This window comes from Myxocyprinus asiaticus, chromosome 40, assembly GCF_019703515.2.
Source record: "Myxocyprinus asiaticus isolate MX2 ecotype Aquarium Trade chromosome 40, UBuf_Myxa_2, whole genome shotgun sequence".
Lineage (NCBI taxonomy): Eukaryota > Metazoa > Chordata > Actinopteri > Cypriniformes > Catostomidae > Myxocyprinus > Myxocyprinus asiaticus.
The window spans coordinates 30,672,184-30,697,940 of record NC_059383.1 but is presented as its reverse complement, the minus strand read 5'-3'; the positions used below and the strand labels follow the sequence as shown (position 1 = coordinate 30,697,940).

Genomic DNA, 25,757 nt, shown 5'->3' with positions numbered 1-25,757 from the left:
TCTTTTATTGGATCACTGTTGTTCTTTTATGAAGCGATAAAATGTATTTAAAAGAGCGTCCAACATAAGCGACACCTACCAGGTTGGAGGAATATTACAGTATCGAGTTGTTGCTAAAACTTGCTGTTGCATTATTGCATATTGTATCAAGCATTTATTTTTATTTTTTTTAAACACAGCGGTTTCAAAACTCACGTTTGAGTTATGACTGTGTGTAGTTTTTGTTTGTTTGTTGTAGAACAAATATTCAAAGTATCTTTAAGTAATGTTTACCACATACCTTATTTTACTCATAAATAAAATCCATTATACGATCCCATTGCCAATTCCAGAGGGTACCCATAGCAAATTAGCCTTCCGGTTTCGCCTACATATTGACGTCACGGATGTTGTAACCATAGTATTTAAAAAAAAAAAAAAAAAAAATATATATATATATATATATATATATATATATATATATATATATATATATATATATATATATATATATATATATATATTGTACATACACTTTCGGCCAAAATTTGGAACAATGTACAGATTCTGCTGTTTCGGAAGGAAATTGGTACTTTAATTCACCAAAGTGGCATTCAGCTGTTCACAAAGTATAGTCATGACATTACTGATGTAAAAAACAGCACCATCACTATTTGAAAAAAGTCATTTTTTATCAAATCAGGCCCATTTCCAGCAGCCATCACTCCAACATCTTATCCTTGAGTAATCATGCTAAATTGCTAATTTAGTACTAGAAAATGACTTGCCATTGTTGAAAGCTATTTGGTTCATTAAATGAAGCTTAACATTGTCTTTGTGTTTGTTTTTGAGTTGCCACAGTATGTAATAGACTGGCATGTCTTAAGGTCAATATTAGGTCAAAAATGGCAAAAAAGAAACAGCTTTCTCTAGAAACTTGTCAGTCAATCATTGTTTTGAGGAATGAAGGCTATTAAATGCTTGAAATTGCCAAAAAACTGAAGATTTCATACAAAGGTGTACACTACAGACAAAGGACAACTGGCTCTAACAAGGACAGAAAGAGATGTGGAAGGCCAGATGTACAACTAAACAAGAGGATAAGTACATCAGAGTCTCTAGTTTGAGAAATAGATGCCTCACATGTCCTCAGCTGACAGCTTCATTGAATTCTACCCACTCAACACCAGTTTCATGTACAACAGTAAAGAGAAGACTCAGGGGTGCAGGCCTTATGGGAAGAATTGCAAAGAAAAAGCCACTTTTGAAACAGAAAAACAAAAAGAAAAGGTTAGAGTGGACAAAGAAACACAGACATTGGACAACAGATAATTGGAAAAGAGTGTTATGGATCTTAACCCCATTGAGCTTTTGTGGGGTCAGCTAGACTGTAAAGTGCGTGAGAAGTGCCCGACAAGACAGCCACATATGGCAAGTGTTACAGGAGGTGAATGCCAAGGATCTGCAAAGCTGTCATTGCTGCACGTGGAGGATTTTTTGATAAGAACTCTTTGAAGTAGTTTAGGAAGTTCTGAATTTATATATATATTTTTTAATTGTAAGTAATTTTTCATGTTATTAATGTCCTGACTATACATTGTGATCAGTTGAATGCCACTTTGGTGAATAAAAGTACCAATTTCTTTCCATAAGAGCAAAGTCCTTACATTATTCCAAACTTCTGGCCAGCAGTGTCATATATATATATATATATATATATATATATATATATATATGGTCATAAAAAAACGCATTTGTGCATGGAACTACTTTCTTACGTGACGGATCAGAATCTGCCGTTGCTGGTTCAAAACAAATGATGCATCCAAGCCTCTCAAAAACATCACTTTAGAACTAGTATCACGGCCTGGGCTGTTTCTAACAAGTTATTGGAAAAACCAGGATGTGTTTGTGTGTGTGTGTGGGAAAGCAAGAGAGAGATGGAGCGTGTGCGACCACCTGTTGCCACTCCCAAGTAGAGATGCTGTAGTGTGTTAGTCAGCTTTCTGAAGATAATGTCATTTTGCTCAACTGCATCCTATTTTCTCAGTGGAAAATTAGCCATGGGCGCCCAAGGCTCATTGATGCGCGTGGGGAGCGAAGGCTCGCACAGAAGAGCTACTGTAGCACAAATTGCTGAAAAACTTGATAGGCCATGATAGAAAGGTATCAAAATACAGAGTGCATCTCAGCTTGCCACGTATGGGGCTGCGTAGCCACAGACTGGCCAGAATGCCCATGCTGACCCCTGTCCACCTCCAAAAGCGCCTACAATGGGCATGTGAGCATCAGAACTGGACCACTGAGCAATGGAAGAAGGTGTCACTGTCCTTTTCTGCATATCACAGCCCCCTTCGGCATATCGCAGCGGCGTTTTGTGGCCCTCTTCAGCCAGTCACAGCCCGTTCTACATAACGCTGTGGCCCGTTTCAGCATATCACTGCCCATTCAGCCCTGTTTCACGGCCGGCCCACAGGGAAAAGATCCGGTTCTCAATATGGCCAGTCCGCCCCTGACCTACACAATATTAGGCAGGTGGTTTTAATGTTGTGGCTGATCGGTGTGTGTGTGTGTGTGTGTGTGTGTGTGTGTGTGTGTATATATATATATATATATATATATATATATATATATATATATATACTATATATATATATATATATATATATATATATATATATATATATACACACACATACATACACTCACCAACCACTTTAATAGGTACACCTGTACACTACTTATTCATGCAATTATCTAATCAGCCAATCGTGTGGCAGCAGTGTAATGTATAAAATCAAGCAGATATGGGTCAGGAGCTTCAGTTAATGTTCACATCAACCAGATCAGATTAAATAATTGCATAAATACTGTAAGTAGTACAGGTATACCTAATAAACTGGTAAGGTGAGTGTTGTGGGAGAAATTCATTTATTGATTATGTTTCTAACAACATAGCATTTATGATATTATTTTTTAGATGTTAAGTTGAATATTAATTCCTTAAGGTATTAAAATGACATTTTAGAATGAGAGTTGTTGACTGTGATTCTCCTGTGTGTGTCTAGACCTTGACAAAAGGAACTCAGAGCAGTCTCTGAGGCACCAAGTGGATAAACATAACAAAAACCTGTGGTACATTCACACACGTTATCAGAATCATAAGGATTTTCATCTTGGTGTGTTGTTTGTTTAAAGAAATGGAACCAATCAGAGTTAATCCTTAAAATGTTAGATATGCAAGAATCCTTGATTCAAAGATATAAATTGTGTTAGGTTGATTTTGTTTGTGTGACTTCTCCGCTCAAGCCTCTTGCACTTGTGTATGAGAACTGCACCTGGTACCGAAATACACCCATTACACAGTATGTATGTGTATATATATATATATATATATATATATATATATATATATATAGATAGATAGATAGATTTTTTTTTTTTTTTTTTGCATAAATTATGGGGACCATGGTACATTTTTGTAAGGGCTGTGTGTTAACATGAACTAATAATGAACAATTGTATTTTTATTAATTGACATTAACAGAAGATTAACAAATGGTGTAATAAATACATTGTTAATTGTTAGTTCATGATACCTTATGCAATAACCAATGTTAACGAATGGAACCTTATTGTAAAGTGTTATACAGAGAGACGCAGTCTGACCAATACTGACTATAGCCCAGAAAACATTAAAACACATGGACAGAGGTGGAAGCGATTTTATTTTTCGAAAAAAGCAAAAAGCATAACCATAGCTGTTTAGAAAGTTTGAAAAGAACATGGAATGAAATATATATAGACAAGGAGTGACAATCTGCTAATAATCAGTACTGCTAGTAATCAGTAGTTACTCTAAAGAAAAGTGCACTCCGAGCACCTCTCTAGAACTTTTCAGGAGCTCCGTGGCTGTAGCAAACTCAAGTGGTATCATCTTTCTTTCTGCCTTCAGTTCTCGCTCCATAAGCTGGCAAACAAAAAATTTGGAGACAAAATTATTTTTTGTATGATTTTACAATCAAAACATTTTCCAGATATTTAACAAGTGATGCTGAACATACCTCAAATGTAGACAGCTCTAGCAGATCACTGATGTCAACCTCTGCTTCTGGAAGTGGCTCGTTGATCACCATGGCAGCCTTGGCCACATCTGGATGGTAATGCTTCTGCAATGTCTATTTAAAAAGATAGTATGCAATGGAAGATTCATATGTCGGTTAGTCAATCAGTCACATGTTTATCAAAAGGAAAGTTCCAGAGAAAGAGAAGCGTGAACAGTCTTGGATTAAGCCCGTGTTTGTTTAAAAAGAGCGTCACCTGAATCTCCCATAGGCTGCTCTCCAGAGCATGACACTGCGCTGGATCTTCCTCCTCCATTATATACGGATCATCACAAGGTTCTAACAAATACATTGCAAGGAACACTTCTTTACAATCAATATGAAGAAGAGAGACAACTTTTCCTCTATTCCGCATTATAAAATCTTATGCTTCAGGTTTAAATTGAACAGACTGATCATTCTGGTGATGACAAATATTTTTACACATGAGCACAGGCAGAAGTACTTGTAGTGTTATTTAAAGAGAACTACTTGTGGCAATGGTAATAGTGACATACCTTCGGTGGCACTGGGTCTGTGGATGAGGACTCTGCAGGAGGGATGTCTGCGAATCAGATTACAGATGAAAGGCAGTAGCACGAGCAGAGCTGTGGGTGGCGCTGTGAGGGCCAGACGGGAGAAACGCTTCACAAATGCTGCCACAAGATAGACGGGCAGATGTCTGTAAGGGCACAGAGCAAACGCGGTATTAACAAACTTTAAAAAAAAAATAAAAAAATAAAAAATAGATCAAATATTTGTTGATGCTTCTATGGTCCTTAATCAGAATTTAAGTATAAAGGGTAAACTTGCGTTGAAGAGAGGAAGATGTTGGCCAGGTGGAAAAACCGTGCTCTATATTTGACATGGAAAATAGAGGAATCCAGTAGATTGTAGAGCTTCTTGTAAAAATCGGGATAATCTCTACACAACAAAGACAGGGGAGACAATTTCAGAAGAAAAAAGACTTATTCACAAGAGCCCTGTTTTTTCTTAAAGGAATAGTTCACCCAAAAATGAAAATTCTCACATCATCTACTCACCCTCATGCCATCCCAGATGTGTATGACTTTCTTTCTTCTGCTGAACACAAAGATATTTAGAAGAATCTCTCAACTATTTGTAGGTCCATACAATGCAAGTGAATGGTGAATAGAACTTTCAAGCTCCAAAAAGCTCATAAAGGCAGCATAAAAGTAATCGATACTGTGATAAAATTATGTAATCGGATATTGACGATATCTGAAAAATATCTTGATGCCGATTGTGACACTCAGACGATGATCAACAACATCGGGAAATTACAAAACTATAGAGCTGTCGTAAAATATATTAAATAGCAGTACTGGGTAAGAAATTAGCACCCGTCAAATGCGGGTAGCCATGGCGGGCAATTTTGTTCATCTACCAGCCACTGTGGTGGGCTAACTGTAAGACGTCTCGGAATGACCCATGACAAGAAATGCTGTTAGACACAAAGAAAGGCGCTTGAATAAACAAACGTAATTATATTTTAAAGAACAGACGAAAGAAAAGCCAATGATGTCTGATGTGCTGTTTGTTCAGATGCGTGCAGCGGCAGCGTGTCTCGTGGCACACACGCATGTAAAGAGTTCTCACTCTTTTCTTTACCAGTCGTCTTAAAACTGTTTGCAAGAATAGTGTCATCTATGACAATGCTGCAAATTACCTCAGACTATCTCAGGAGGTGCTGGATGTTTAGTTTGTTTATTTCCACGGAGCAGTTAGCGCTTCACATGCATTATGAATGCAACTCTGTAGGTTCACTTTTTAAGTAGTCTATACTGTACATGTTTAATTAAATCATAAAGTAATACAAAACACATCCATCTTGAACCTAAAAATTCTTTATATTTCAATTATTATTATCATGTTTACATTTATAATTGTCTTTAGATATTAATTAGTAGCCTACTAGTCATTTTCCATCTGTTCTCGTAGATGGATACTTGAGTGATGTTAAATGGAAGCATGGTTATATATGATTTTTTTGACCACTTCGTTATTCTAATTGCTTTTTCATTTTGTTTAAAATGCAGTTTGAATTTAGAAATATCTTTGGTCATGGTTTTTTGTGATTTAACAAATTAATACAATTTTTCAAAGCAAAATCAAGAAAGCAATAATATTCAACAATCCCTTGGCTGGGGGGTTGATGTAATCTGATATCGCAATATTTTTTTTTTTATAAAAACATTGCCCAGCACTAATCGATACCACTCCAGTAGTTTTATCCATGTCTTCAGAAGCGATATTATAGGTGTGGGTGCAAAACAGATAAATATTTAAGACCCTTTTTACTATAAATTCTCCTTCCTGCCCAGTAGGTGGGGATGTGTACAAAGAATGTGAATCGCCAAAAACAAAAGAAGAACTTATGAGAGAAGAGAGCACTTAGGGGCCACTTTTTGTTCCAGGCAGGCAGCAGATACCCTAATCCCATCCCTACCCTAATCCTAACCATATGGAGCCTGTAAGGCAGAGTAGCCTGCCAGGAACAATGGATGGCACATTTTTCTCATCGCGGCGCTTGGGTAGGCTGGTGAAAATTAAACTTTATTGTACAAAAGGACTTAAATATTGATCTGTTTCTCACCCACACTTATACTGCTTCTGAAGACCTGGATTCAACCACTGGAGCCGTATGGATTACTTTTATGCAGCATTTATGTGCTTTTTGGAGCTCCAAAGCTTTGGTCACCATTCACTTACATTGAATGGACCCACAGAGCTGAAATATTTATCTAAAAATCGTTGTTTGTGTTCAGCAGAAGAAAGAAAGTCATACACATCTGGGATGGCATAAGGGTGAGTAAATGATGAGAAAATTTTCATTTTTGGATAAACTATCCCTTTAATATTAATATGGTATATTTCAAAGAGTTTTTTTTCCCCCTTCAAATTTGTCTACTATGCACAGTTCAAATGTTTTTATGGAAGGTTTATAAATTATAATTTATATAAAAATATGCCTTTTAACAGGATATTTAATTATAACCATAATTAACTGTAAATTAAGGGTTTAATACTTACAAATTGTGCTCATGTATGAGGACAAACAAGCCATTTAGAGCCAGCAAACTGATTGCTCCGCCTGATTCAAATATGGAAAGAACAGTGTTACAAAATGACGAAAACAATTATCAACATTAAAATGCAGTTAAGTTATTCACTTTTCAAACTTCAGGAAAACAAAAGTTTTTAAAAAACAAAACAAAAAAACATTTCCATACAAGTTTCACAGTACAGTAAAATGGAGGTAAACATAATCACAGTACATATAAATGGGATAGTTTACCCAAAAATTACTAATACCTTCATGCCATCTCAAACGTATTTTTGTCCATACAGTGTAAGTTAATGGGGTCCAAATCGTTTAAGCTCAAAAAAGGACAAAAAGGCAGCATAAAAGTAATACATAAAACTCTTTTTAATCCATGTCTTTTTAAGAGATACGATTCTGGAACGTGAGAAACAGAACACAACTTAAGTCCTTGTTCACTATAAATCTTCATTTCAGCCCAGCTCGCTTGACGCGTTTCTCGCAGAAGTGATCTTTTTGGGCGGAAGTGATCATTTCGGGTGAATAAGGATGGAATTTTTGCCATTATATTGCTTCAAAAGACATGGATTAAACCACTGGAGTCATATGGATTACTTTTATGCTGCCTTTATGTCCTTTTTGGTGCTTGAAAATGGTGGACCCCATTGACTTAAATGGTATGGAAAAAAACACATCAAACGTCCTTTGAAAAGTCTTTGCTTGTGTTCTGCAGATAAAAGAGTCATACGAGTTTGAGATGGCATGAGGGTGAGCAAATGATGAGAGATTTACCATTTTTGGGTGAAATATCCCTTTAAGTACAAGCACTGATCCCTTTGTAAACCCAGGATTCACCAATGTCATATGCAGCGGTCAGAAAGTCAATCATCAGAGTCGGATCACTCATCTGTGGCAGAATGGATTCATGAAGGATGACCAGGATCTTCTTGTACATGCTGCCAGGTAGCTGCAGAACACACAACCCAGTTAAGAGAACACATATCAACTCATTTTCCTCAAGACATTGTCTTCATACACAAACAGCCAAGTACTAGAATCTACAAAAAGACAGGTCGTTTTACCTTGTACTTAAGAAACACCAGCCACATTTGCTCAAATGCACGTTTATGCTCCTATAAAACACGATGGGTGCGAAATGAAGAGATGTTTCATAGCTGTGGAAGTCCGAAATACAAATGCACACAATTATAATAGGCAACAGGAGCCAGGACTTACCTGTAATCTAGCTGCTTTCCAGTCTTCATGTTTAGCTATTAATTTGAAGAGGAAAATGTCCTTTTTAAAATCTCTTAATTTAGATAATAACCTAGACACAACAGAGTTTGAAGCACATGCTTACTCTCTTGTTTGACAAGGAAGTTAGTCATTTCTGATGATTGGCAGGGTATGTTGATGGTCGAGAGGAGGGTGAAAACATTGTTCTGATAAACTGGAATCACAGCCTGCAAACAGCAGAAACATACTAAATTAGTGTATTGTAAAATCAGCCTGATATCAGGTAAATATAGAATGGCGGGACTTAACTAAAACAGTTGAAATATGGAAAATATATTCTCTCTAGTCAGTTTCACACACCCCTTTCTTTCTGTCCATGACTCTGATTATATTGTCCCGTACTGAACTCATGACATAGTAGCGCACGTCATCCATCTCAAGGAACTCCTGAAACCTGGAGATGAGCAGGGACATGTCCTCTTTCTCTGAGAGAAGATGCCCCACTAGTGCCTGTATAGATGAAAGGGAGTGTTTACATAACTTCTCATTCACATATGTGATCAGTAATCATAACAGGCAATTGTGTATTGTTATAAAGAAAACCAACCAGCATGTGCTCTCTGGGAAAATTGTAGTGTTCACTCCAGTCCAGATTTTGGAGCGGGTTTTTGCCTTCTGCAGCAGCAAACTTCATTAGTGCACAGAGGGAACTCTCCTGGAGAGATAACAGACATAGCAAATACGTTATTATAACATAATAACAATCCCATCAGTGGAAACCCCACACACTTCACTCACCTTTACTTGGAAAGATTCATGGTCTATATTTTCCAGCAGAAGATCCACACAGTTGTTGTAACGGTGTCTCATGAATATATGATACTTCTCTTCTGCACTGAAATCACCTGGAAAGACACAATTTATCTTAACACTAATACAGCGAGCTAGTTATGCAGACACAATATATAAAGACAAACGTTTAATGTATCTTATGTCGTTTGCCGCCTTCTAAATATATTACATAAGATTACACTGGACATTCAGGCTGCTGTGTGTCTAAGAAGTGAGTTTTAAACATCCCAAGTGAGATCAAGCACAAATGACCAAAATATGCCTGAATCTTACCATGCATGAGGTCCTCCTCTTGAGGCAGCTGACCAACATACAGGTCTCCTCTGTCCAACAACTCACAGAATATCTTACTGCAAGCATTGGTTGCACCAATTATTTCTTTTTCCTTTTCGGACTGCAAGTATACATAAATGGATGAAAATCTAACAGATGTTTAGAACTGAACATAACCTGTTGGTCAAAGTTGAATTCATGAGACACTTTTCAATCACGTTATAAATAATCACATACCTGCAAATATTCAAGGACGTCGAATATGTCGTTAGCATGCTTCCTGTTCTGAAGTATACGATCTGTTTTAGTATTTAAGACTTTCTTATCTGAAATTGGTCTGTTTTCTCCAGTCTCGCCTCCCTTCACGTTGCTGTTCCTGGACGGCGCCATGATTGTTTCACTAAAGAGGTGTTATGAATGTTCAAAGTGTGTGTGTGTTCCCCCTTGCGATCGGCTGGTGTTTTACAGTCATAATGCACTATCACGTTGAAAGTGCAAGTCCTAAATTCTGAAATGAGTGGGTCTAAATAACAACTCTGCTATTTCATCTCTACACTGTGTATTTTCGATTCAAATGCCATTACAGTTCCTCAGTATGATTTTTAAGGTTTAAATAACTGTCCAAAACGCTGCTGAAGCCAAGTAGGTATAGCTGCAGGAAGGAGACCTCCAAAAGAGGGCGGGGTTACCATAAAGGAGGGCGTGGCTACTCCAAAAGGGGGTTGCGCCAAATCCAAAAGGGGGCGTCAATTAAGGTTAAACCAAGGTTAAGGTTAGGGAAAGGGTTATTTTTTTTATTTATTTTATTTTTGTATTATTAACTGTTTGCATATAACAATACATAACAGAAAAAAATATAACAATACTATATGTGTGTACAGACAATTACCAGAATAATATGTACGAGGCACAAAGGGAAACAAATTAAAATAAAATTAAAAATAAAATAAAGGGAGAAAAACCTTATCCCAATATTGTATCTCTATTCATAATAGACTTCATAATCTTATTTAATATCTGGGATGTTTTAAAGGCTTTTTGTTTCTTTTAAGTTTACACAGAGAATCAGCAAAACCTTTTATCTCAGAGCGAAATAAAATCAAGTTAGGATTAGATGCCATCACTCTGGATTTGTGGATATGATATTTTGGGAAAGGGTTAAGTAAGGGGCCCCTTTTTGGAGCAATGCCTGCAGCTATAAAGTGTGTTGATGCTCATTGACCCCATCCATGGGCCTTTACTTTGCTTAAATGTGTTCACATTTACGATATAGTGTGCTGTTCAAAATTGTTCATAATGTTGACTAGACTATATAATAAATGTGAACTAATTTAAGCAATGTGACATCAGTTCTAGAGGGGGGCATGCACATCAACAAGTTAACAGCATCTCAATTTGCCGATCAGCGAGATTTGCCTGTGGAGTTACGTGTGCCACAATTCTGTGCAGAATTATGTTTTGAGCGTGCAATATGATATTTTGAGAGCCCAAAAATGTTCTCTGTGTGCAAAATTGTTTTGAGCATGCAAGATTTTATTTTGAGCACAGAAAAATGTTCTGCGCGGGCAAGATGATATTTTGAGCGGACAAATAGGTATTTTGCACACGAGTGAACTCAGTTATGTAAAACAATGTATCTTCTTGCAAAGATGAATTCACTTTAAGCAAACAAAAATCGATTTTGCACTTGAATAAAATTTATTTGAATGTGAATTTGCACAGAAATTTGAAATTTACATAACTCCACTGTTTTTTGCATGCAAGATCTTACTCTCTCCTCCTACCCACTCTGCGTGCTCTCATGGCTTTGACTGCTTGTTTGCTCAACAAGGTCACAGTATTATAATGTGCCAGAATTTCAGCCAGTCAGAGATGAGGTGGTAAATTTTGATTGGCTGGCTAGACCACAGATCATACTGCTAATTAAAACAAGAAGAGGAGAAGGGGATAGTTTGTTTTCAAGAAAGGAAATGCGTAACACACTATGACCACATGAAAGCAGCTCTTTTGTTGACTTAACTGTTTTTATTTAACCTTTACGAAATATATTTTTTAGTCTGTACACTGGCAATAGGCTTACTAGCTAGCTAATTATCTGGCTAGCTCTCTTAGCTAGTATTTGGTTATCTAGGTTACCAAGTTACACTTTTGTAGCTACTAGCTTGGCCATGTTAGCTACCACTTTCATCTGAAATTATATTAACCCTTGTGCGTCAATTTAAAAAAGTTACTTAGAGGTCCTTAGAGGACAAAAATGTCTGCGTAAAAAAACTGCCATAATAATATTATATACTAATATTATTTTCCGCTTTCAATTAGTTAATTTTTTTAACCAACATCAGTCCTGATCATAACTACCAAATATTAATTCAGTTTCAGGATTTTAACCCTTTAAATGCCAGTTTGTTTATATAATGCCACTGTTGTTTTTAATAATAAATAAATAAATAAATAATTATTTTCCATATACTAAATGCTACGGTGAATTTTTTGGGGGGATTATCACAGTTTGGGATATGTCAATGGTTAGCAACAACATTGACTTTGATGCATTTTCATTTTTCGTGCAGTGTCAGATTTAAAAAAAAAATAAAAAAAAAACTCTCACTCAGTACCTAAGAGGACAAAAATATCCTTGTAAAAAAAACTGCCATAAAAATATTATATATTAATATTATTTTCCACTTTCACTGACTTAGATTTTTTAACCAACATCAGTCCTGATCATAACTACCAAATATTCATTCATTTTCAGGATTTTAACTCTTTAAATGCCAGTTTGTTTACAAAATGCCACTGTTGTTTTTTACACACACGCACACACAAATTTCTCAATACACACATACAAAACACACTCTGACATCTATACCAACACACCACACAATTTTAGTTGCATCATTTATTCAATTGGCCTGCAGTGCTCTATAATACAGCAAACAGAAAATAGGAAAAAAGCTTGTATTTGCTCCAAAGGCTAAACATGAGAAGAATGGCACCATCTGGTGGAAAATATAAAAAATTATGATTTTGAAGCCAGAGCTCTGGAAGGAAAGCATAATATAGAATTCATGATTTTATGCTTTAATGGCACTGGGATCAAATATTGAGGTTTAATGGGTTTCAATGGGGACATTTTTGTCCTTAAGGTCCTGAGTGTAACTATTTTGAGTACACAGTGTATACAGATGTATTATAGGAACTGAGGTTGAAATATCAAAATCCCCCCAAAAATAAACACCTTTGGCAAAGTTATGTTGTTGGCATTAACAGCCAAAATGATCGAAAAAACAAAAATAAAAAAGACCAAAAATATCCCGAAGGTCACACAAGAGTTAATTTAATTTCTCCCACGTGTAAAACTCTTTAAGACTAACGTCATAGTGTAGTTTTGGGGGGACTTAATTTGACTTCTATCAATCCCTCAGGATATTCTGAGAGAGCAGTTTATTAAAATAAATGTGCCAGATTACAGTCTACCATGGATCAGCAACCACTGAACCTTCTTCTTTTTGTTATTATTATATGAAATATTATTTTCTTTAATAAACATGTTATTTTGTCCACCTTCTTTAGTGTGTCCTCTCATATTTTTTCAACAGCCTTGTATATTATAAATATTATGAATATTATAAATATAGCGTAAATTAACATTCTATTCTTGATAATAAATTAGATAAGCTGTTTATGTTTGCATTTCAAAGCTGTGGGGTATCTTGAAATGTTCAGTATGCTGATTTTATGAAGTTTATGCACACTACAACAACCCCTCTGACAAAATTGATTAAAGAGTAGAAATGGAAGAAAATAAAAAGAAGCTAATTATGTCTCCTGTCAAAGTTTAGGGTAAATTAAATGTACAGTATATTGAACCTCAATTATTTGAGACTGCAAACATTTTTACAAATAGAAAGAAATCCTTAGCATTGCATGATCCCAGGCTACTATATTTTGAAAAACTTACATTACAAATTAAGCCTTACAATATTCCTGGTATGTCTTTAATCCACAGGGTAAATATCTTTTGTAATGATAACGGCATACAGTATATAAAGTGTGTACTGAACTTGGAGCATTGTGCCTGTTGGCTCTTCTGCTACATTTACACTGAGATGTTCATGGTTGCTGTAGCTACCTCAATTGTTCAATCACAGAGCGCTTGTAAGCAGCTTATAATAGTTAATCCTGAGGTAGGATGTGGGGCTTGTCAGAATACGGTTAGAAAATCAAACGAGCAGTCTAAAGTTCCGAGCGCATGCAGAGGGCATACGAGGAGAGAGAACAAGTGAGATCTTGCTCATGCAAAAAAATGATTAATCTTTGCAAGAAGATACATTGCTTTACTGAGTTCAAGCGCGTACAAAATAACTTTTTGTGCGCTGAAAATATCATCTTGCACACACAGAATTTGGGCACATACATAACTCCATAGTGCAGATCCTCTGGAGCAACCGCAGTGGCCGCACCAACCAGTGTCATGATAAACTTAGTCCGCATATGACATCACAGCGATTCCATTGGCTCAAAAAGCTACTAATGGGTACTCTATTCAGTGCCTGATTAAAAATAAAACTCAATATATCATGATAAATTGAGTCCGGCCGGTAAATCGAGTCACCATGGGGATAACCGTTTGTAATGCCTTAGCAAAAACCTATCATGTTATCATGATAGCATGTCATTAAATCTAGGCTAACTGAAAAACACAAACAACGACACATCTTTAATTTCACAATCTATAACTTCAGTCATAAATTATTATGTGTAATATGTGATTTAAAAGACATTAGATGTCATATTTATATAGTTGCTGCATATACCATAAAGTGAATTTGTAAGATTTTTAATCAGGCACTGAATAGAGCACCCATTACTAGCTCTTTGAGCCAATGGAATCGCTGTGATGTCATATGGGGACTCGATTTACCGGTCGGACTCAATTGATCATGACACAGGTTCGAGTCGGACAAAATTTCTAACCGACATGCACTGCTTCAAGTACAGCGCCGATCGGTCTGCACAGCGCTGCATGAAGTCGAACACACCTATACCCTTCTCGCTGAAGCAACAAACCTTGATGGCGTTGTCATGCGGTACCTGTTACTTTTCTCCGCGATGGTCAAGCTGGGCCAATCATAGTCGTTTGTAATTACTGGGTAAAGCATTTTATTAATCATTTTACAGAGACTACAATTCGGATTTCCATTTATATTTCAGGTACCAAATCACTGCATTTATTAGAATTAAAATATTATACTTCTTTTTTAACCACACAAATGTCTCAAATGAGACAAAACGCCTTCAGATTTGAATGCGACTCAATGGAAGATTCAGCTCACTGAGCCAAATTTCTGTCTTACAGGAAACGAGTTATTAGCTAGTAACATTTGCCAACCAAAGGTTTTCTATTAACATAAGTGAAATAACATGTATCCTGTACATTTAAGGCATTTAGCAGCAGCACTTATCCAGAGCGATTCACAAAAAGCCAGTTTTGCAAAGATATCACATCACATCTGTCATTAAAGGTGCTATATGTAATATTTTTACTGTACTAAATCATAAAATGACCATAATATTTAAATAGAGAATTAGGAAACATGCTAAATTGAAATACTGGCTTCTCCGATAACAATACTACAGCCAGTATATTCTACTTTGAAGTTTCCATTCTGGACCGGAATTTCTGTTTCTGTTTTGGCCTGTGTGGTCCCGCCCACTGCCCACTCACCAATAGTACTCCGACACCGCCGGGTTGCCAGATTTGAACAAGTTTGCAGGCAAACAACACTGCGTGCTGCAGCCATGGAAGCCAGCATACGAACTGGATCAGAGATAACAGATTCCACCCGACCTAAAATCCTCGCCATCCATCTAAAAACCACCATGACCAGAGGTGTAGTAAAATAAGGATATACAGGTGCTGGTCATATAATTAGAATATCATCAAAAAGTTGATTTATTTCACTAATTCCATTCAAAAAGTGAAACTTGTATATTATATTCATTCATTACACACAGACTGATATATTTCAAATGTTTATTTCTTTTAATTTTGATGATTATAACTGACAACTAAGGAAAATCCCAAATTCAGTATCTCAGAAAATTAGAATATTGTGAAAAGGTTCAATATTGAAGACACCTGGTGCCACACTCTAATCAGCTAATTAACTCAAAACACCTGCAAAGGCCTTTAAATGGTCTCTCAGTCTAGTTCTGTACGCTACACAATCATGGGGAAGACTGCTGACTTGACAGTTGTCCAAAAGACAACCATTGACACGTTGCACAAGGAGGGCAAGTCACAAAAGGTCATTGCAAAAGAGGCTGGCTGTTCACAGAGCTCTGTGTCCAAGCACATTAATAGAGAGGTGAAGGGAAGGAAAAGATGTGGTAGAAAAAAGTGTACAAGCAATAGGGATAACCGCACCCTGGAGAGGACTGTGAAACAAAACCCATTAAAAAATGTGGGGGAGAACCACTACGCACAGACGTATGCAAGACATGGGTTTCAGCTGTCGCATTCCCTGTGTCAAGCCACTCTTGAACAACAGACAGCGTCTGAAGCGTCTCGCCTGGGCTAAAGACAAAAAGGACTGGACTGCTGCTGAGTGGTCCAAAGTTATGTTCTCTGATGAAAGTAAATTTTGCATTTCCTTTGGAAATCAGGGTCCCAGAGTCTGGAGGAAGAAAGGAGAGGCACACAATCCACGTTGCTTGAGGTCCAGTGTAAAGTTTCCACAGTCAGTGATGGTTTGGGGTGCCATGTCATCTGCTGGTGTTGGTCCACTGTGTTTTCTGAGGTCCAAGGTCAACGCAGCCATATACCAGGAAGTTTTAGAGCACTTCATGCTTCCTGCTGCTGACCAACTTTATGGAGATGCAGATTTCATTTTCCAACAGGACTTGGCACCTGCACACAGTGCCAAAGCAACCAGTATCTGGTTTAAGGACCATGGTATCCCTGTTCTTAATTGGCCAGCAAACTCGCCTGACCTTAACCCCATAGAAAATCTATGGGGTATTGTGAAGAGGAAGATGCGATATGCCAGACCCAACAATGCAGAAGAGCTGAAGGCCACTATCAGAGCAATACCTGAGCAGTGCATAACACCTGAGCAGTGCCACAGACTGATCGACTCCATGCCACGCCGCATTGCTGCAGTAATTCAGGCAAAAGGAGCCCCAACTAAGTATTGAGTGCTGTACATGCTCATACTTTTCAGTTGGCCAAGATTTCTAAAAATCCTTTCTTTGTATTGGTCTTAAGTAATATTCTAATTTTCTGAGATACTGAATTTGGGATTTTCCTTAGTTGTCAGTTATAATCATCAAAATTAAAAGAAATAAACATTTGAAATATATCAGTCTGTGTGTAATGAATGAATATAATATACAAGTTTCACTTTCTGAATGGAATTAGTGAAGTAATTCAACTTTTTGATGATATTCTAATTATATGACCAGCACCTGTATACTGGAGATGCCTTTGGAAGATGGAGACAGCTTAAAGCCCAGAAATCCTTTAAAACGGATGCTGAGTTGACTGATTTGCGTGTCAACATTCTGGCAACCCAAATGAGCTTCGAGTCTGGGGCGGGGCAGACAACTCCCCAATATTTTGAATTTGGACTGCAGTACCCATTTCAAACGCTTGTTGTCAATCTTACAAATAGCACCTTTAAAGGTGCACTCAGCAATTTTTCGCATTCAAAAAGTTTTACCCCTAAAGAAATGAATAGTAATTTTGAAACATATGTTAAAAATCATGAGCACTCATATGAGATGAAGACTCCAGTCACTACAGCAACCTTATAAAAGCTCTTTTATTCTACATGGAGAGGGTCCTCTCATGGGGGCTGCCATGTTAGAATCACATGACCAGCCTAATACTACTTGCATAAGGCGCATTCACGCCTTGTCATATTTACCATAATTATGAGATTCCGACTTGAAAATAAAGCATTCACGTCTTTGTAAAACTGGTAATTACACGAAAGCTCCAACTTGACAATCATGTAAAAAGAACCAATAAGGCAGCTTTTTTATATTTCTGTTTAATATGCCATTTTATAATGCCATTGATGCCTGGAGCATTTAAAAAAAATTGTTTTTAGACATTTTGCAAGAAAATATAGAGGTGAATTAATGTAGTGATAAACATTTTGCTGTTATCAACAACAAAGCTGTTTTGCCTTTATAAGTGTTGCCATAGAAACAAACAATTTAGGAGGTCTGAAGACGTGAATAGCTCCGAGTAGAATCTATGAGTTGCCATCTCGTAATTAAAATATTACGTACAGTAATTATGACAATATGTGAATGCACAATTAATCCCAGTAATCCACCAGTTATTGGACATTTTTACTCATGGATTAAATTAATCATTGCCAACAGTGATTATTGAATTTCTACAATAGCGTCAGTAACTGAAATCTGTTTGTATAATGCTGCATCCATCCCCCGAGGTGTCAGTATGAGTTCAAGATGACATAAAATAATTACTGAGTTACATTTTTATACCGTTTAACAACATTCAAAGGAGAATGAAAACATGCCTTAATAAAAAAAACATTTATTTCAGGTTTTTTTTTAGAAACTTTAGAACAAAATGTTATAGTATCGGTAAAAACAAAACAAAAAGTCTCACAGTGATTCAGTCAGATGCATTTCCATCGTCCTCATCATCCTGAAAAACAAGATAATTGTACATTTAAATATGCTTTTTGTTTGCTTATGTTAATATAATATAATCCATGATAAAACGTAAATATTAATGTATAAATATACAATACATTAGTACAGAACGTAAGCGTTTAAACTTCAAAACACTACATTTACTCAGATCTACTCATTATTGGTGGCTTGATACCTATTCATTAAAAGAAAAAAAGAAAAGAAAAAACATGCGATAACTGTAAAAATCCATCAGCAAATCAATACCAACTTTGCGTTCTTGGTTCCCTGTTGCGGTGGCTTCAAAATCATGGATGTATAGAGTAGCCATCCAGTTCACCATGGACTTCTCAGCTAGCTCCGTCTCCACAATGCTCGGATAAATATGCTTATCCTTAAAAGCAGAGATAGCTTCCTCCTCCTCAGTCCATTCCAGAGTCTCATGGATACCATCTCCCCCAAAACGTTTGTTGTAGCGGTCAAAGTGCACTCTCTCCAGCACTAATCCAAGACCAGGCGCCTTAGGAACATCAACCTTATCCTCTCCCCAACTCCTCTCCATCACACCCTCAACCACATAACCTTTAACCACAGCGATCACCAGACCGATCATCTTCCGGATCTGGTGCATCATGAAGCTCTGGCCTCTAACTGTGATGACAGCAAACTCCGCTTCCCGTCTTACAAACGGCTCACCGCAACACATGTGAGTGATGTAGCGCTTGGCGCTAGGGTCTCGTGGACCCTTTTGTGAGGTAAAATTGTGGAAGTTGTGGGTGCCTTTGTACAAGTTGAACAAAGAGTTGACCTTCTGAAGGGTCTCTGAACTCACACGGAATGACGTGTCCTCCTGATTATAGTCTTTTGGGGAAAATGCCATGGTTGGAAGCATGTAGGAATATGTTCTGGCATCACAGTTGTTTTTGGCATTGAAGCCACCAGTGACTCTCTTGTAACCTGCAAGTTTGAGGAGATTTTTATGTGATGTACAGATTTCCGTCATTCAACTCACCACCCCAGTCTGTACTCCAATTACAATATTTTAAACAAATTAATTTTAAACAAAACTAAAAAAACTAAAAATTAAAATTAAGCTAAAATAAAAATAAATAAACATAAAATAAAGTTAAAATATATATTTAAAAAATAAAAGCTCAAATTAAACTAAAATAAAAAGTATTAAAAAAATAAATAAAAATTAAATGGGAATAAGTCACCCAAAATAAAAATTCTGCCATCATTTTACTCACCCTCGTGTCATTCCAAACCTGTATTACTTTTACTTCTGTTGAACACAAACAAAGATTTTTAGAAGAACATCTCAGCTCTTTGGGTCCTCACAGAGCAAGTAAATGGGCACCAAAATTTAAAGATCCAAAATGCACATGAAGGCAGCATAAATGTAATCCATACGACTCCAGTTGTTTAATCCATGTCTTCTGAAGCGATATGATAGGTGTGGGTGAGAAACAAATCAATATTTAAGTCCTTTTTTACTATCAATCTCCACTTTCACCTGCACATTTTTCTTCTTTTGTTTTTGCCGATTTGCATTCTTCATGCCACCTACTGGGAGAGGAAGAGAATTTATAGTAAAAAAGCACTTAAATATTGATATGTTCCTCACCCACACCTATAATATTGCTTCTGAAGATATGGATTTAACCACTGGAGTCTTGCAGATTACTTTTATGCTGCCTTTATGTGCATTTTCAAGTTTCAAAAAGTTGGTACCCATTCACTTGCATTGTGAGGACCTACAGAGCTGAAATATTCTTCTAAAAATCTTTTTTGTGTGTTTAGCGGAAGAAAGTAAGTCATACACATCAGAGATGGCATGAGGGTGAGTAAATGAAGAGAATTTTCATTGTTGGGTGAACTATCCCTTTAAATTTGATCTCACACAAAGCTATAGTATGCCTTCAGAAAACTTGGAATGTAGCACTCAAGTCATATAGGCCACTTTCAGGATTTTAATGGTGCTTTTTTGTCCTTTCTGAAGTTTGAAAGCTTCAATCCCCATTTATTGTAATTGCAAGGAAAAGAACGACCAAAACATTCTTCAGAATTTCTCCTTTTGTGTTTCTCAGAAGAGAACACCATATGGGTTTCGAACAACATAAGGGTGAGTATATATGACAGAATGTTCATTTTTGGGTAAATTATTCCAATAACAGTAAGGGTGACCAGTTACAGGAACGAACACTTTAACTTATTGTATTGTTTACCTAAAATACAGATTTTGATAAAGAAAATCCAATTAACACCAACTACTCACATAGCAAATCTCAAGGTCTGCCATACCTAAAATTCTAATGTGTGGTGGCAAATGGCCGTTTATTTTGTCCAGGATGTTTTCAATCATCCACAATTTCAGCGAGACAACTTGACCTGCAGCAGAAACACCCTGTTAAAGCAGAGAAAATAGAGATCAGCTCAAGCTACTACCTTCAGAGAATGAACACCAGGTGCAAAATCAAATATCCACCTTATCAGTTCGTGCACATCGCTGAAAAGACATCTTCTTCATGTCATCTCCATGGCCCTCTGGAATACAACCTGCTGCGATAAGGGCTGTAACCAGTTCATCCTCAATGGTCCTGAACTGAGAGTTCTTTGCATTTCTCTAGATGAACAAGAAAACACACATAACCTATGATTTAAATGTCTTGAACATACTGTACCAACAATGTCAATCACTGAACTACACAATGAAAACTCACCTGCATGCCATAATACCCCTTGCCAGAGTATGCCATCAGCAGGGCGACCTTTTTCTTGGGGAACTTCTTGTCACCATTCTGCTCATCCTGCTCTGCTTTAAGCTTCTTGTCTTCATGCTTACTCTCAATCAGTGAATCATCCGCTGGTCTTTTCAAAGCTTTGGTTTCGGCGTTTTTTGAATCCTCATTCATTTTGCAGGATATGCTAAATCTACGACTCTTCGATTTGGGTTCTGGCCACCCTAAAGAACGTTACAGCGGTGTACGTTATATGAACATTAGGGAATAACATCATAATATAACATATGTTTATGGAACTCACCTTTCTTTTTGAGAGCTGGAATAATGTTATGACGTGATAAAACATTAACGATCCGACACAATTTCAGCATGTCATGACCAACTCCTCAGTGAGGATATCACAGATGTTTTTGAGCAAAACTGGCGCGATTGCGTGCATTACGTTCACTGGTATTACTCGATAAGGGGCAAAGTTGTTTAATTAAAAAAAAATGCAAAGAAAACAGATTTTGCTCGGTAGTACTATATATTTCACCGCAATAACTTATTTACGTCCTCTGAATCCTGTATGGACCCACGTGGAGTGGCTGAACTTTAACATCTCGCCGAATGTCGCGTGAACTAAGGTGGGTTGCCAGATTCTCCCCCAAAAACATTCCCTGAACGTACCAACAGGGAATGCCATGCTTTCACATACAGACCTAAACAAGTAAATAAATAAAAGGAACTGACAGTCTTTACAAGTCTATTAGCTTAAAAATATAACAACAGACCTACTAATAATACTAACAATAATAATACCAATAATTTGTGTACATACATTTATTGCATTAATATAATAATTATTTATTATTAATCAATTGTTTTAAAACTTTAATTTTAAAATAAATGGAATGTCAATTTTTAAACCAAAAATTTTTCAAATTGTTATATTTTGTAATTAAAACACTGTAAGTAGTACATTGCAAGTACGTAATGTCTATTACAAATTATTTCAACATTTATTAAATAAAACAAAAAAAAAAAAAACAAAAAAAAAAAACAAATGGAAGCATTTCTATAATGTTCTGAGACTGTTTCTGTTTTGGATCCCGGTGTATGTACTTATTTTTTAATATTTTTTTTTGCTTTATATGTATGTTATATTGTATTGCCCTTTATTATGGTATAAGCCTATATTGATATTTTTTTTAAATATTTATTATTAAAGGCTACATGTCTACATGGTGGGTCATCATTCAGTTTAGCCTATAAAGAATCAAGACATCTTTTCAATTTTCCTCTTTTATTGGTGCTGAACGTTTTAAAGCAGAAAAAAAAAAATAAAATAAAAAAATGACATCTTATAGACATGAAACGGTGTGTACAGGTCCTTTAATTCTTTACACAACAGACAACTGTAAGTGTTTATCACCAGTCAAAATTGGAAACGTTCTTTTTTTTTTTTTCCTTTGGTGGGGAGATGGTGACTGAAAGCAAATCTTCATGCGTACAAGTTTAAAGCAATAATTTACATTCCATATTTACACTTGATACCAAGAGTTCAGAGTAAAACAGATGCATGTCATTATTATTGTAGAACAGAAAGAGACTGTCGGACATCAGTGTAGTGATGCAGAAACAAGTTTTAGTGTCTGTAGATCAGTCAGTAACAGATATGACCTCTGCTACCTCCTGACAAACGCTTCATCATGTGATTGAAAATGCTAATATACATCAATGTCCATTTTGCCGCACATTAACATTTGATAGATGAGCTTAAATGTGTGTTATTAATTTGATGCAATTTAAAAGCACAATAAAAATACATCTTATGGGAAAACACATCTTAATGCAGCATGATCCTCATGTTATTTGGACAGAGAGAGAGAAAGAGAGAGAGAAAAACATTTTCTCTGTTCAAATTAAGAATGTAAAGCACAAACCATGTTTATGAGGACAGAATAAAGTTGCTAAAATTAAATTAGGAATTAGGGGAAAAAAAGCACATTAATATGATGGCAACTGGCCTTTGGAACTAACAATAACAGCTTATGTCCCACTAAATGACACTGCACTTCAGTTTATTCAAAGAAAACTGTGTACTGTATGCACACATGATTCTTTTAACACACACACACACACAAGTACATTCACACACACAAGCTAGAAATAAAGCTAAATCCAATGTCCATTCCACCGCATATCAGCCTGGTCAAATTCAACCAATTAAAACCAACAAAAAACAACAATGCACTGCAGATTAACTAACAGTATGTAAAAACAAACAAAAAAAAAAAACAAAAAACACAAGCAATATATTTTTCAGTATTTCATTTTTTCTTTTCTTTTTTCTCTTCAAAGGCACATTTTTAAAATGTTTTAAATAGCTTCAACAGACACAAACAAACAAACCACATTTGAAATAAAAGGCTAAAGAGCAGTGACTCTAAACTTTACAAAGAAAGTGTTCAAATGTGGTGCTTATACTAAATTGGTGAAACCTTTCAGGAACATGTCCAGGTCATACATCACCTCAAATTCAAAATAAAGAAATACTAAATTATATCTTATAAGTCTATTTCTGAGACCATCAAGATTGAAGACAAAAAACTAGGTGAGAAATGTGCTTAAAATTGGCTTCATTTTCATTATGCAGAATATACTTTTGTTTTTTGGATATGGGGTGAAATATGACCTGGACATGTTGTTGTGACATTCACACTAATGTTCTGGTTACTTTTGAATGTCTTCTGCTAATATTACAGTAGAGCCCTCAAACAGTGCAGCAACTCAAATAGACTGCCATCTTAAGACCTGTTCTTGAAATACCTGCTTCAGATAATACACAGCCCACATCAACAACAAAAATAACACATCTCTATGCATGTACAACCCAGTAGTAGTACATTCTGTTCTCAAAACAAACACTAAAATGGGTATTTAAAATGTCCCAATTTAATCTTGGTGGAAATCAGGACCGGAACTGATCACCAAAGCACACATATGACTGTAATAAAAGGTAAAATCGAGAGTTTCTTATAAATTCTGCCCTGCTTTGATGCGAACAATAAATTAAACCTAATATTAAGCTGGCAAAAAAATCCAGCCACTGTTAATACCACCATTATCTAAACTAGAAAACACAGAAGCGTTCCGTAAATAAAGCATATCTTACAGAGCAGGGTGTGAATAACAACTACATGAGTAAAATTCCTCTTAAACAACTAATATTTCTGTAATGATGCACAAATTTAAGACTCTTTAGTTTGACCTCTTTTCGTGTGTTAGCCCCTCAATCAGTTTAGGTTCTGAATCCGATCCAACACATGGACTTAAAAAGTAAAGCTACATTCATACAATTGATTGCCAAACACAAAACAAAACAGAGTAATAGGTTTTTTTTAAAGAAGGAAAAAGCAATCAGGCCATAAGAGATATCCAAACACTGCATTCATTTCTTAAGATATTTTAAGGAGGAAATGGAATTTACCATGTTCTTGGTAAACATTCACTAAAGTGCTACAAATTGTTTTGCTGGCTTTGCACAATTTCCTTCTGTGAATGGGAATGTATTTTACATAATTGGCATACTAATTTGTTTCATGAACAGCCTGTTACTTGGTCAGCCAATTAATAATAATGATCACTAATTTAATCTAATGATGATGCTTATTCTCAAGCGAGGGATAGACGAATTTGGGCCTTGGTAAATCTAATAACATTCACATGGTGAACAAAATTGCCATTTTGCTGGTTTGAAAACATTCATCCAGTCATTATGTCTTCATCTGACTGGACACTTGGAATTAAACCAACCAAACAAAGTGACTTCAAACAAAACAAAACAAAACAAAAACAAAACACAAAGTGAAGCGAAACAAAACAAAGCAAAACAAAACAAGAAGCAAGCAAAACAAAACACGAAGCGAAGCGAAACAAAACACAAAGCGAAGCGAAACAAAACACGAAGCGAAGCGAAACAAAACACGAAGCGAAGCGAAACAAAACACGAAGCGAAGCGAAACAAAACACGAAGCGAAGCGAAACAAAACACGAAGCGAAGCGAAACCACACACACGCATGCACACAAGAAGCATCCCCTATTGGCCAAATGTACTAATAATTCTCTTAAAATCATTTGATAACTTCTCTCTGGAAGTTAACATATTGAATTGGCAGATAATTAAATACAAACTAAGGACAAAATAAGGATATTGGGGTGGGTAAACTTTGTCAATCAACTAAAATTGCACAACCCATTTTATAACACGCAACCATATTCTCAACCCGTTTGAGCCAACAATTGCGGATCACAAAGCATGGGACACGTGACAAGGCTTGTCATCTTGTAGTACACACTTGACTGGCAATTGGTATGTATACAATTTTACATGGTGGATTACCAAGCTGTGGAGACGTAACCACTCAGCGACAGAGAAACATGTATCCTCTTGACAATAAACAAAGGGATCAATCTGTCCTTCTGGCTCTGTGACGATATAAAGGGTTGCCAGGTGAACACTGCCAACTTTTAAAGTCTCTCCACCATCAGACCCAAGTATTATGACATCAGCTGTCAGTCATATTAACTTGGTCCAATCAGAGGACTCTTCCCTCCCCTAAAGCACTTAGAAAAAAGACAAAGACAGATACAACAGTTGCAGGGGGCAGAATGGGAATCTTGGCCGTTTAACAGCAGCTTGGTGGAGAGACTTTACACACAGAGGCCTGATTGCAAGGCGGTGAGACGGCGTTCGATGCATTGCTTACCTGTGGGGAAACACCACAATTGTTATGGAAATTATCTTAGAGATCAAAGATTTCCACTACTCCATACATACACTATAA

The 25,757-nt window shown here is 36.4% G+C and overlaps 2 protein-coding genes across 7 annotated transcripts in view; both read right to left on the bottom strand.

Moving 5' to 3' along the window:
• Positions 1 to 3,689: 3,689 nt before the first annotated feature.
• LOC127430594 (nucleolar complex protein 4 homolog) lies at positions 3,690 to 21,520 on the bottom strand. Of its 4 annotated transcripts, XM_051680467.1 has the most exons (15): positions 9,745 to 10,461; positions 9,508 to 9,628; positions 9,181 to 9,287; positions 8,990 to 9,097; positions 8,743 to 8,892; positions 8,507 to 8,609; positions 8,383 to 8,417; positions 8,229 to 8,279; positions 8,002 to 8,113; positions 7,137 to 7,197; positions 4,896 to 5,006; positions 4,601 to 4,764; positions 4,300 to 4,382; positions 4,044 to 4,157; positions 3,690 to 3,949 (listed from the first exon to the last, which is right to left on the bottom strand). In XM_051680467.1, the coding sequence occupies exons 1-15, from the start codon at positions 9,895 to 9,897 to the stop codon at positions 3,833 to 3,835; spliced, it is 1,590 nt and encodes a 529-aa protein (XP_051536427.1). In that variant the 5' UTR covers positions 9,898 to 10,461; the 3' UTR covers positions 3,690 to 3,832. The 4 variants fall into 4 exon arrangements, with proteins under 4 accessions (XP_051536427.1, XP_051536429.1, XP_051536431.1 ...); XM_051680469.1 differs by lacking the exons at positions 3,690 to 3,949; positions 4,044 to 4,157; positions 4,300 to 4,382; ... (9 more) ...; positions 9,181 to 9,287; positions 9,745 to 10,461 and adding exons at positions 18,158 to 18,196; positions 18,455 to 19,140; positions 20,488 to 20,590; ... (1 more) ...; positions 20,907 to 21,148; positions 21,229 to 21,520 and having other exon boundaries at positions 9,506 to 9,628; XM_051680471.1 differs by lacking the exons at positions 3,690 to 3,949; positions 4,044 to 4,157; positions 4,300 to 4,382; ... (10 more) ...; positions 9,508 to 9,628; positions 9,745 to 10,461 and adding exons at positions 9,667 to 9,684; positions 18,158 to 18,196; positions 18,455 to 19,140; ... (2 more) ...; positions 20,907 to 21,148; positions 21,229 to 21,520.
• Positions 21,521 to 22,195: 675 nt separating this feature from the next.
• LOC127430581 (serine/threonine-protein kinase ULK1-like) overlaps positions 22,196 to 25,757 on the bottom strand; it is a 30,482-nt gene continuing 26,920 nt past the window's right edge. For all 3 annotated transcript variants that reach the window (XM_051680440.1, XM_051680441.1, XM_051680442.1), the window contains exon 28: positions 22,196 to 25,679. In XM_051680440.1, coding sequence (XP_051536400.1) covers positions 25,624 to 25,679 — 56 coding nt within the window. In that variant the 3' untranslated portion in view covers positions 22,196 to 25,623. The remainder of the gene's footprint in view (positions 25,680 to 25,757) is intronic.